This window comes from Manis pentadactyla, chromosome 4, assembly GCF_030020395.1.
Source record: "Manis pentadactyla isolate mManPen7 chromosome 4, mManPen7.hap1, whole genome shotgun sequence".
NCBI classification, from domain to species: Eukaryota; Metazoa; Chordata; class Mammalia; order Pholidota; family Manidae; genus Manis; species Manis pentadactyla.
The window spans coordinates 122494234-122507959 of NC_080022.1; the positions used below are offsets into that span (position 1 = coordinate 122494234).

The 13726-nt window shown below is 40.2% G+C and overlaps 1 protein-coding gene across 14 annotated transcripts in view; it reads right to left on the reverse strand.

Annotated features, from left to right (window-relative positions):
• Positions 1–463: 463 nt before the first annotated feature.
• NCOR1 (nuclear receptor corepressor 1) overlaps positions 464–13726 on the reverse strand; it is a 203504-nt gene continuing 190241 nt past the window's right edge. For 12 of the 14 annotated variants that reach the window (XM_036920642.2, XM_036920646.2, XM_036920647.2 and 9 more), the window contains 6 exons: positions 11648–11794; positions 9749–9891; positions 5630–5683; positions 4930–5151; positions 2582–2761; positions 464–1513 (listed from right to left, as the gene is read on the reverse strand). In XM_036920642.2, coding sequence (XP_036776537.2) covers positions 1329–1513; positions 2582–2761; positions 4930–5151; positions 5630–5683; positions 9749–9891; positions 11648–11794 — 931 coding nt within the window. In that variant the 3' untranslated portion in view covers positions 464–1328. The remainder of the gene's footprint in view (positions 1514–2581; positions 2762–4929; positions 5152–5629; positions 5684–9748; positions 9892–11647; positions 11795–13726) is intronic. The other 2 variants (XM_036920639.2, XM_036920641.2) reach the window with 2 other exon arrangements.

Consider the following 13726-nt stretch of genomic DNA (forward strand, 5'->3'; position numbering starts at 1 on the left):
TGTGACATTCTCCCCAAATGCCTTAGTATCTATCTGCTACAGGACATCTCAATGCTGAGTATTGAGTATGAAGCATTTTGTATGAAGAAAAAAACCTAAAAGCTCTACAAGCAATGACTGATGAAGGATAAAGCTGACCCTCTAGTACCATGATTAGTTTAAAATTCAGTCTTTTAACTTATTTGTTCATTGAGATTCAGTGAAATGAAAACATTCAACAGTAAAGTCTTGCCCACAAGGAATCAAAGTGAGAGTAAGCCCTGGCAGGTGGGAAGGGGAGAGGACAGAGTGCTCCGTGCAAGTTCAAGGGGCAGCAGCACGAGGCAGACCTGAAAGACTGAGACCTACACAGATCACTGTCTTCTGACTCAACCAATAATATGTGGCAAACTAAAGAAAAGTGTAAGCTTTTCCTTTGACCTGAGAAATCAACAGCCTTAAATCACAAAAAGTCTACTGTAACTATGGACAGGGTAGTCAAAATTTATTTCAAAACAAAAGCTCTGTTGGGCTGCATCAGCTGCAGGAGAAAAAGAATACTTAGGGGCATGGTTAAATCACCAGTGTGCATAACAGTGAGGTATGCCTCAAATAAGCCTTTAAAACTTAAAAAACCGAACTATAACATACTCATGCAGTAATATTTTTTCAGTGCTACTAATTAAAAAATTAAAGCCTGCACTGGAAATTTACAATATGGCAGAATTTTGTCCTACCTTTTGACCCTTATATGTCATGTACAGATCGTACAACAGGGTCTGTTAAAAATCTAAACATTTCCACAAGATTTTAAACATCACTGGGAATCTGAATTTAGAGGAAACAATTGGATAAAAGTACAATGCCCGTGACAGCCAACATTATGTAACTGGGCTGTATGAGGTTGTTTAGAAGGCAAGGTTAAAAAGATAAGATGAGAGGGTTTTTAAAAATTACCCCCAAAGTTGATATGCTGTTTTGAACTTAAGTACACCAGATACTACAGCAAGGGGAAACACTGCAAAAAGGTAATCTATTTACAGAAGAGTGATTTAAAGACATGGTTTTCTTTACAAACAGATGTAAGAACAGGAATTGTCCACTTTTTTAAAAACTCTACAGTTCAACCCACTATTATAGTCCACTGAGCTGCCTGTATCAAAGACAGTCCCTTCCCCCTCCCCCATTTGACTCTTGAAATAAATTTCCATCATTTTTTCATCATCCATGGTCTAAGCTCTCCTGAAAAGTCTCTGGGCACAAGTCATAGGAGGAGGGCAGGTTGTGACCTGCCATTAAAACCCCGGAAAGCCCACAACCTGGCCCCACCAAGACCCTTCTCTGGCGGTTCAGTCATCACTGTCCGATAGTGTCTCGTACTGTGCGGAGAGCAGTGGGGCGGGCTCTCGCTCCCAGATCCTGTTCTGCTGGTGGGCTGCTTGGTTCACAGACGGGGGGGCGCATGCCATCGGTGTTGGTGGTGTACTGCTGAGCATCCGCATAGTCAGAGGGTTATAAGGAAACTGAGTGGAGCCTGACAAAAGAAAAATTAGGTTTTCATTGTCATGAGCAGAGTTACTATATCACCAACTTTCAGAGGATGGAGGAAGACAAAATAGTCTTGTGACACTAAGAGAAAAATGAAGCATACAGAAGGGCCAAGGTTTCACCACTTAGACAGTAGCTAGTGGTAACGCAGTGATCAGTGAGACTAGAAAGAACAGATAACATGGCGAAGCACAGAAAGTGGAAAAGGGAAAGTTGCTGAGCCCAGAAGTGAAGCTCAGGCTGGATTTTTACTTAAGTCTAGAATCTGTGTTTCCATGGAGAAGCCAAGTAGAACCACTGGATATGAAGCTTTAACTCAAAAGTTGAGTTACATCAAGAACTTCCTGACTCTTAAATGCAGGAGTGTGATTCCTGGAGGATGAGAGGACAAGCATCCAGGAATTTCAGCAGGTCAGGAGGCAGCAGGATGAATGCTGGGCAGATGTGCAAATGTACAAGATTTGGAGGAGGGACACACAAACCTAACAATAGCACTGCCACCTTCTGCCAGTTTCTGGATTGTTTCATTGCCCCCAGAAAGCCTCCTACAGCTTAAGAAACTCTAAAAACAGGAAACATACCATTTCATCCAGTAATTAATTTCATGAATGGTCTAATAAGCTTGCAAACAGGCACAAAATGCAAACATTTAAATATCCTAGAGTATTGTTTTTCACTTTGTATAGATGATGGCTCCTTAAACGCGTCTTCCCACTTCTCACTTTGATTTCTTAGTATTTCTCTAAGAACCTTCTGTAAGAATGTCTATATGGGAGGCTAAAGGTAAGGGTTGCCTTGGGAGTGGCACTTTTAGAAATGAGAGGAATGGGTGAGATGTTTTCACAGCTCTTCCTTTGTTCATGGTATTCCGACCTTGCATTCTTAAAATTTTTAAGCTTACAGCATTCAATTTCTGTTCTGGTAAGTGAAACCTATTAATGATATAATAATGGAAATAGAGTTTACCTGAACAAAGTTTCTGATTTTAGAATTGCTAACCAAGGCACTAATAGTAACTGCTGCAAGACTCGTTTTCTAGCTGTAAGTTCCTCACCTGTTGAAGAAGGCCTATCTTCCCAGGCCCACCCTGGCGTCTGCCTGTGGTAATCCCCTTCTGAATGGACAGAGGAGACAGAGGAAGGCCGCTCCGTGCCTAAGTAGCCTTGCCCAGGGATGGGAGACTTAGATTTCCTGCTGTTTGACTTGCTGATCAGCTTTGGTTTGCAAACTCCTCCTAAAAGTTAAATAAATTAAATTAAGTACTGATATATAGTAATTATGCTCTCAACTTCTAAGCCTATCAAAATGCTGATGATTATATAATGCTAAGTGAGAGAAGCAGAATGGTAGTATGAAGAATCCAGAACCTAGTACCCAGTCAAGTAAAATAAGTAACATTTAAAAGAAAGCCAATTTGTAGCAACTAAACAAGGAGGTATATCCTCATGCCATAATTGTAAAAATATGTAACCAGGAAGCTAAAATCTCTGAGAAGTAATTTCTTTCCTAGCCTGGGAGCACAGAAACTGCTAAGGAAATTAAACCAGGTTGACAAAAACCTTAAATCTTCACTACATCTTCCCTTGCCAATTTAGAGAGAAGCAAACAGAGGAGTCAATACTCCATTCTCAAGGAAATAATGTCAAAGGGAAGAAACTATACAACAGAAGTCCCTTTGTGATGCAACTGGACCTCAGCAGAAGCTTGGCAAGTTCTGGTGGCCCTTTCTGTTTTCCCAGGCTCTTTCGTTAGTGAACTTGGCAGAAGTTCACATGCGAGTAGGATGCCCCTGACTGGGTTCTGGAATAAAACATTAAAAAGATCTCAGAAGAGATAAAAGCCCAGGTCACTAGCAAATGTCTTCCTCAGCACCAGCAATTTTGCCCTGCCCCACACACACCCTCAGGGTACAGAAAAACAGTGGGTAGAAAGCAACCCGTACCCCTTGAACTATCTGGAAAGAGAAGAAAAGCAAGTCCCCTGACAGTAAGGAAGAGAATAAAACAAGAAAAAGTGCTTCATAAACTAAAGAAAAACTTCAAAATACACAAAGCCAATTCATATATGAGGCTCAAAGAATAGATAACCGGAAAGATAGAAAGTGAAAAGGCTGAGGAAACAAAACAGAGCAAGAATCAGACCAGACGTGATGGAAAAGGACTATTAGTACAAAGAAAAATGTGAGATACAATAAAATCAACAGAAAGACATCCAGATGACTGACAGAAGGTAACAGATACGGAGGACAAAGACTAGCTAACAAAGATACAACTGTGTTTCAGAAATGGAGAGCCCAACAAAAGAAACAGAAAATACCTAAGAGGAGCACTTAACAGTGGATGGTTACCTGTGTGCAGAAATCAAGCTGCAGAGGGAGGCACCCTTCTGTGATAAGGAAAATCTGATATAGAATGATGAACACTAACACATCCTAATGGTAACTTATTGAAATTGAAAAACGGATTCTTAAGGCATATAAATTGTTACCCACCGAAAGGGTAGGAACATGTGGTCTTGTTTCTTGTACAACAGTGAATTTCCAGGAAAAAAAAAGTAAGTGTCTACAGGATGTCTTGAGAAATGTGTCAAGAATAGATTACTCAACCAGGATAACTATAATCACACAACAGTCACCAATAATACAGCCTCAAAATATACACACACAGTTAAAACCAATAAAAATCAGAAGGTAAAAAAGCAGAAAGGGGAGGACAATGTTCACCTTTCAGAGCAGGAAGTGACTCTATGTTGTACTAGAGCTAATATATGTATGTTAAAATTAAAACCTCTAATTTCTTTTTCTTAACCTTGGTGAGCTCTTTTGCTTAATAATAAGGAAAAGAAACCAAAGTAAACCTGAATTAATGCTGACCTTCAGGTACATTTTTAAGCAAAAGAGATACTAGTTCTCAAGAGAAGCAAAAAGATACATGTGCTTGTTTTTAACAGGATGTAAAAAATGATCTCATTTTATGATCTATTTGCCCTTTAAAATGTGTCTGTACATGTCTAGAATGATGTTTATCAAACTAGCACAAGCTTTATAACTTAAAATTCTTTTATCCTGAGCCTTTCATTTTTGTTACAAGACTAAGTCACTTGTTCAACAGTACAATATGAAATTTCACTTGCATTTCAATTACAATATATGCATACAGGCAAGGATGAAATGCAAACAAATTGATATGCTGGAGGGTGACATTCTGGGTAAAAACTTTCATCCTTTTAAAATTTCTGTTCATGTTACTAAAATGTCTGAATAAGTTTAAAAAAATTTTTAACTAAAATCCTTAGAGGTGATGCTGAGCCAATAATGAAATCTCTTAGTGATTCAGTAGAACTCGGGGAATAAACTGACTTTTTCTTGGGAAAAGCAGCTCAAGGCACAAAAAGGAAAGCTACCTGAATGAGGTGATGGGTCCCCTTCCTCTCTCCGTGTCTCAGCACTGGTCACAACTGAGGTACTGGCCCCACTGGGCACTATACCCACAGGCTGGGACATAACAATTCCATGATCCTCCACCTTGTCATCAAAGCTTCCCATGAGAGCCTTCCTGATAATGTCTTCTAGACCGAGGTTACTGGCAGGGTCAGCAAATGAATGACCTCTAGAGCTCACTGAGCCTGAAAGAGACAACCGCAACATTAGTGATTTCTGAAATCAGCCAGGTCAGGAAACAGAAATGAACAGCCTACATACAGCCCTTCAGCCCAGTGGACACATGTGGCAAGTTGCCTAAAACGTCACTGAGGAGCTGTCTGAACCCACTGGTAGCACACAGTGTGTCTTCCTTTGCTGCATGAACCAATCACCCACGGGGTTAAAGTCACTCAACCGCTTTCTTCTTTGTAGCCCCCTCATTTCTATACTGTTCTTAATAGTTTTGATTTTCTTTGTTCATTTATCTTTTCAACAAGTATTTACTGAATCTAATTCCCTTTTTATTGCTATTAACTATGTCCTCCCTGACTAAATTGGGAGCCTTTATTCATTTTTGCATAGTAGAGCAGAACCATGGTGTGCAGAGGGTACTCAATATGTACTTGGGCTGGCTGCTACCATACCGATTTCATGTGGCAAATAATGTGTTGTGAATCTTACCTGAGGTAGTGACTGCTGGCAGATTAAAGATCTCAGTTCCTGGCTGAGCAGCTGCTATATTTAAACAAATATTCAAATTAACTGAGATGTGATAATTGTGTATAACCAAAGAGGTAAAGTCTCAAAATCCTACAGTAAGATTAACCTCTCTATTTTCCATGTTCTCAACCTTTCACCCATTAAATGATCATAAAATGAAATAATTGTTTTTAAAAAAGTGAAACCAGGAAATAAAAAAACAGGTGAGGTAGGACAATCAGAATGGAAGTACTCTATCCCAGAGGAGAGAAAGGAACTGCACTGCTGGCGAAAACACAAATAGGAAAAAGCTGCTCTCAGAGCAGGAAACCAGGCTTACTAGCAAAGAAACCTGGGACTCCGCATGTATCAGCAGGCGTGGGGCAGCTGAGATTCGATCTATGGGGAATACACCTCAGTGACAAGTATGAGAAAGACCCTATGCTTCCCGCCAGGGTTAACTGGAAATGCTTCCTACATTCCCAGGATGAGACCAAGGTTCTGCCTGTTGGTTCTTTTCATTCCTGCTGACTGTGCAGCAATTTGCAATTTGCAGTTTGAATGACAACAGCTGGGACAACCTGGGAACAACCTGATGCTGAAAACTTGAAAGAGAAAGAGTATCAGAAGTAAGGAGGTGGCTAAAACAGATGACGTCCCAGAGACACATGTGGAGTTGCTGACGAGAGTACAGGAGGACAGGCTCTGACCTATCTGTGGGTGGGAAGTCCGTGTGCCTAGACACTAACTCCCCTGATCAGGAAAACCTTAAACTGGCAAGAGGAGAAAAATCCTGGAAGAACTACAAAACAATGACTACAGATGAAAAAGTCTCCTTATGGCTCAGTTCATTTATGGCAAAGAAACTGAACCTGTAATAATACAAAGCAATATACAGCCTTACAGTTAACACAAAAAAATAGGATTCATTCTATTTTATAAATATTCATATTTTACAAATACCTATTCGTCAATTATTTGGTTGAATCGTAGTAAAAATCACCTTCCTAGTGAGGTGAAGGCAATTTCATGCAGTTCAATCAATTGAAAACATGAAGATACTGTACTTAAAATGCACTCCTTCCTCTGCCTGAAGCTTACAGCTCAGTGTGGTGCTTCTGAGGCCATCAAATCAGAATCACCAGGGTAGCTTAGTAAATGTGCCCATTTCCTAGATTCTGGGGACCCTGTAATTTACATATTTAACAAGCACTCCAGCTGACTGTGATGAATACCAAAGCTTGAGGACCCCTGGTTTAAAACAGATGGCAAACTTACAAGAAAACATGGCAGTTACTCAGAAATGAGGGGAATGGAGGACGGACATTTGAAACTGGGAGGCGGACTTTTGACGGCTTCCATTAGGAGGTGAGGGGAAGGAAGACCTGCCAAGTCAGCGACGAGTGGAGCTGCCAATGGTAAGCGTGGTAGGGATGGAGAAGGAACAGATTTCTCTGAAGGGAGAGGCAGAATGTGAACTCAGTTTTAGACATTTAAGGAGCCAAAATATTCAGGAAGAAATGAAATCTGCAACATTAGGACAACTTAGTAGAAAAAGTTACTCCAGGTATGTTTAGGAGTTTCAGCACACAGTTCAAAGCCCTGAGTGGATGAGATGACTCAGATTATAGTATAAGAGAAACCTGGAAAAACCAACAGTCAAGGACCAGCAGAACAAGACAGCTTCCAGGAGACATAAGAAATGGCCAAAGAAATAGAGAAAAAAAATAGGAGAAAGCAGCACCTGAAAGCCAAGAGAAGAGAATGCTTGTGGAAGAGGGAAGTGAAATGGTTCACTGTGTCAATGGCTGCAAAGAGACTGAATAAAGTAAGCTTTAAAGCTTTAAGGTTTTTGAAGAAAGTAACTGCTATCCTCGGTAGGAACCCTGAAATGAGAGATTCTAAGTTGAAATGAAGCTATCTTGGTTGCTGATGGCTTTGATTTCTCAGTTCTACTTGCCAGTGAGGACTGAGGGTGCCCTGGGGTCCCAGCAGCACAGGTCCCTACTTAACACAATTCCTTAGTCATTCCTTTCCACAATCAAAAAGCTCTTGCAATAACAAAGCTCCCTGTTAAAGCAATTTTGTTAGTATTTGCCTTCAGACATTAATACATTATTACTTCTGCTAAAGTTAGGTACTTGTTTCATTACAGATTTCAGAATACAGACCATCTGTCATTCTAAGCATCCAACACTGTCCTGCTCAACAGCTGACTGTTGAATTAATGAATGAGAGCCACTGTCTAATGACAATGGAAAACACTGGATGGGAGAAAAAAAGTACAAAGTAGGCTTCTTCAATTCCTATATGACATTTTCCTGACAGGAAGAATTTCTTCCCCAGTAACATCCTCCCTAACAAAGGCAACGGAGGATGAGCACAAACCACACAAAGCTGAAATAGTTCCTGGCTGGCTGAACTAAAATTTGTCTCTCCACGCTCTCTGACAGATTCAGAAAGACACTGAAAACAAGAGCACAACATTTTTGTTGGTGACATTCGAGGAGCCTACAGATGAAACCATTTAAGACTGAAGAAAAAAATGTAATGATAATACCAAAAAAAAAGAGGAAAGGATATCTGTAAGCCTGATAGCAATTCTGGTCAACATTTAAAATTAATATTATTTTTTAGGCGACTTGTTGCCACTCCAGAGAATGTAGTAATAAAAGCTAGGGTAATTCACAAACAGTGACAAAGGACTCATCCTTTTTCCTCTTTGACCTTCAACCTTTATTAATCACAAAGTGTCTAAGATCCAAACACACATCCACCTCGCAGTTTATAGTTCATAGCCCACAATTTCCTTCCTTTTGACAGCCAGGAGACTAGCAGATTGTAGATCACAGAAACAGGGCGGATTATGGTCTACCAAGATTTCTGCACAGCATTCAACAAGTGTATTACTACACATGCTAGAGAAAGATGATGTAAGTTAAGACTGGGCAACAGTTGTGTGTGAACAATGGAGTGTGAGTTAGCTTCTGATTACACACGCATGTCAACCCAAAGGAAAGATTTAGGTGCCACAGAACTTTATCCTACTGAGTATTTACCAGCGATCCGGGTAATGATGCTGTGAGTACAGAACTGTTAGAAGCCAGGCACTACAGCATTAGAAGCAGACTGGATTTGCAGTTTGGACCACACTCCCCTTACTAGTTAGATGACCTGCACCAGCGACTGTAGCTCTCTGCTCTGTTTCCTCATTGACAAAATGTAGATGATTAACATGTAGGGGTAGGGCTGCTGCAGAGTTTATATACATGCAGGCTTGGGACAGTACCCAGAGCACAGGAGTACAGAGCTCCCGCCAGTACTACTGATATTACAAGCATCTTTGGATGGCGGTTTATCAGGTTTGTAGATGAATGCTCAACGACTGGACTGAGAGCCAGAGAGACACTGGCAGGGTAGGAAAACCAGCTGGAATGGCACAAACACAGATTACCTTTGTCCTACACTTGGAGTATATCTGCAAAAGTACAGCAAGGGAAAGGCGTGGGTCAAGAGCACATCAAGAGAGATGCGGGATTTATACTAAGTGCACTTTAAGTCAACAGTGTACAGCTTGCCAAAACCCCAATACAATCTTAGACTCTCCTAATAATGATGAATTTGGGACAGATTATACCACACTACTCAGAACCTACTGAAAGGCTTAGCTAAGTAAAATGTTTTTAGTGGAAAGCAACTAAACCAGGCCATGTGATGAACAAGTTATGAAGCGGGATGTTTGTAGAGAAAAGACTTGAAGGATATGACCTGTCTTTGGGTAGTGAAGAGAGATGGCCCAAATGGATAAAGTAAGACCAGTGGGTAAAACACTATGGACAACTAATGCAGCCCCACTGAAGACTATTCCTACACCTGGCACTTGTTCAAAGAGAAAATGGACAGCTTCAGAAGTATCAGCTTCTTGCTCCCTCATAGGAAATCTTCATGTACTGGCAGACATTTGAGAAGGTATTTTAAGATCTGATGTGGTTGGACAGATGCCTATATGAGCCTTCAAACTCAAGGATTACACGAGAGGCAACACTGGAGATATTATTAATGCATGTTTTATTTGCAGTTCACAAAAGAAATCCCACTTACCCATATCAGAGTCACCTCCACCAGAGGAGTTCAACTTACGAAAAATCTCCTGCTTCTTTGATTTAACCATGGGTGACGTGTTTTCAAGCTTGGTGAAGAATGAAGGCAAGTAGCTTATACTCCCTGGTGAGCGGGAATCATTCCTGTTAGAAACACAGTTACATGTTACTCCTAACCTTGGGGATATGCCCATCAATGAATAGTAAGTTGTAGATTATTTGGGAGAACTACCCCCTCCCCATCTTGTGTGTGTTGTTACAATCCTAAGAAGCAATGTATGAACATAAGCCAGTCAGTCTATCATATTTGAGGACACAGTCAAGTACTTCAGCACCAAAGATGAATTCATAAAATTAGGACTGGAATGGAGATAATCTAGAGCAGAGATTGTTAACAAATCAATAAGCAGCAAACTGATACTAACAGGAAAACTTAGAAACAAGCTTATCATAATGCTGTCTGCTTAACAGCACACTGATAGATTTATGGTTACTGTGTAAATTCGGAACCATTTTACTAGCAGAATTACTTCTTAAAAACAATAAACTTATAACTTTTAAGTATAATAAACTTAATAGCACACCTACCTATATAACAGCAAGAACTTAAATCTAAGCAACCAACAACTGGACTTGAACAGAATAGCTACAATGTAGAAATAGAACTGCCTTTTAAAATCACTTAGCCTCCTACCAGATGAGCTGAATTTCATGTAACTCATCACTATTTCATCAGCAGGCTCCTTTACTAACCCATTTTTAAAAACCAAGTTTCCTCAAGAACACCAGGGTTCTAGCTAGAGCTGCAGATGATACAGAACATATGGAAGATTGTTGATAACCTAGTGTGGTCATGTGGATTCAAACATAAGAACACCTGCTATATGCCAAGAAAGACTAAGAAGGTGAAAGAAAAATGAGTTAAGACGTGGTCTCTGTCTTTAAAAGACTCACAAACTTAGGAGAAAATATGTTAATGGATAAATTTAACATCCTTCCCTTTCCAAAAATGGATTTTCTCCCTCATTTCACTGGAAGGTACCAACATCTACTGGTTGCCTATGAAGATATACAATAAATACGTAACAACACATTGTAAGAAATGCACCAACAGTTTGAACCAAGACAGATCTTGGTTTAGAGCTGGACTCTCCCTCACTTTATCTGACCTTAGGCAAATCATGTATTCACCTCTTAGAGCACCACGGGAGTGTGATCCACACCAAAAAAATAGCATGAGTATGGACTGAAAGAAATTCAGGGACTAATAAGCAACTTGATAATGGAAGAGGAAGTGTAAGGGTGAAGTGGCAGGAAACGACAAGAGCAGCATGAACCTGATGTAAAGGAACACAAATCCAAGCTAATGACTTAGTGTGTGATTCCATCTGCGTTTTAGACACATCACTCTGGTGGAAGTGGACCACTAGTGGCCAAATCAAATCCAGGAATCTAATCCAAACAGGAACTGTAAAAATCTAATAATTCACAGAGTTGGGTTAGAGTTAGAAATAGGTAAGAAAAAATATGGCAAGTAGTTCAGCACAGGTGCTCAGCACTAATTCCCTACCATGTACAGTCCAGAATACCTGGTACAGACACAGCACTCATACAGTGGCTAAATCAGGGGATGACCACACAGAAAAAAGGGTTTCTATAAAAAGGTCTAGAGGGACTTAATTTCAAAAAAATGAGCAATTTTTTTCTATAACCTATTTAAACAGTACAAGTTTTTCATTAAAATCTATTAGCATTAGATCACTCGGAAGACAGACTAAATGAGGTTCTGAGAGTCCTATCGTGACATAACCTGAAAGACGAAAAAGGCACTGACTTAGGGAAAACAGGCAGGCACAGTCCCCCTGCAGGTGCTTGGCCAGGAAGCGAACCTCCTCCTCACCTCTGCTCTGCAGGCTCCGCTCCTCTCTGAGACAGAAGCAGCATGTTGTCCTGCTTTTCATGCACAACTGGAAGCTGGGGTGGGGAGATGGGCTCGTAGGGCTCTGAAGAGACATGACTCCTCTCTGGGGACTTTCCAGGCCTAATACTGTAACATATAAAGTATTAGATTGTGCTCCTAGGGCTCACCTTTGGCTCCCCCTAGACAGAAACTGGTTAACTCACTACTTCACTCAAGAGAAGGAACAAAAGTGGTCAGTTTATGTCAGAGAAAAGTTGCCTCAGGTGTTTACTCTACCTACTATCAAAAGTCTGTTACTGCTGCTTTACTGCCCATGCCCAGCAGATCTGGAGTCACATCTGGTGACTCAAGACAGGCTCTAGTTATACCATTTTAAGGCTGAGTTCTCTGTGGTTTAATGTTCTTCCTCTGGATTTCATGTTGGTATGGATAATGTGCAATGCACTATTTACACCAACTATAGTCTTTGTCTTAGTGATTATACATGTAAGAGAGCCACCTGAGACCTTTAATATGTACTTTTATTACTATATAGTTAAATATAATTATACACACATACACATATATATGCATGTAACTTATCATCTGCTCTCCCTATCAATCCCATCCAGGTCTTGCGGGTGGGCATTACAAATTTTCTTGTAGTTTTTTGGTGGTTACCTCTCAAACTCTATATAATCTTACACCTTCCTTGACTTACCAACTTGAAACACTCGCAACTCCCTTCCATGAAAGATGAACTTGACTACTTCTCTATGTTGTTGCCCATTTTAATTTCACCTTTAGTTTGTCTAAGTTTACACAGCATATTCAGCCATTTTTACATGATTTATAGCTTTCACATCCTGTTCTAGAATGCCAGAATAACTCCTCTGTTTTACTTCCAGATTGAGAAATCAATTAATGGATTATGTGAACATTTTAAAATATAAAACCACTTAATTAAAACCAATGAAAGAAATGTGACATTCTTCATTCAAATGTATAGATGTAATCTAGAAACTATAAGAGAAGAAATCAAATGGATTTTGTATTCATAAATGCCATCCATTGCTCAGTATCTGCCACACAGTATGCTGCATCAGGAAGGGACCATCACTCTGCTAAACAGCTGATTATCTTGGTAACTGAATTTCTTTTCCTTTTTTGGTTAAAAAATGTGTTTTCATCTTCAGATCATCCAGCTTCTTGAAATGATAATGTCTGAGATTTGCTTCAAAATAATGCAGTTTGAGGGCAGGATAAAAATGAAACACAACTGTCCCTCTGCTGACAATTACTGAAGCTGGGCAATGGATACACAGAGGCATTTTACATTGTTCTTCTCTATTCCGTACACGTTGGAAAAATTCCACAATAAAGTTTTTTTTAATGAAGACCATTCAGCTCTGGTATGTTTTTCCTACTTCTTTACATTCTTTGCTAACTGAGAGGTTGGCAAGCAAGCCGCAGAACCACCTCGGTTATGCATTTCCCTTTCTCAGGCTCTTTATGGCTTCCACTACTTTAGTTCATCCATCTGCTGTGTTTCCCAGATGCCTGTCAGAACCTCTGACCTGCTGACATCCCCCAGTCTTGTTCGCAGCATTTTTATGGATTTTATGAATGTTTGTGCTGCTTTACTACAGTTTAACATGAGATGATGCCTCGTCTGCCACCATGAACCAAAACCCCTGCCTCCATGTTTAAAAAACCCATATGCAGAACACTGGGCCGGCAGGTACCCTCTACCTGCTGGCCCTGCCACATAAAATGTGTTTCTTCCCATGGTGCCAGTAATGATTTAACATCTTCCTCAACATCTATTGCTGCTGACCCAACAGAAGCCATTGAGAGAAAAACATCTTTATGATTCTGAAGGACCGAAGTGTTCCTACATTACTATCAAACTACACATTCTTCTTGGCTGTCTTTACAAACCCAGCAACAATACAGCAATCAACCTTTTAATACACATTAAAGAGATGTATTTCCAACTGCCCAGAGAGTAGACATTCCAAGAAGAATATAGGAATGCAGGCGAATACTTTTAGGTGTGAGAGATGAATCCCCTATCCT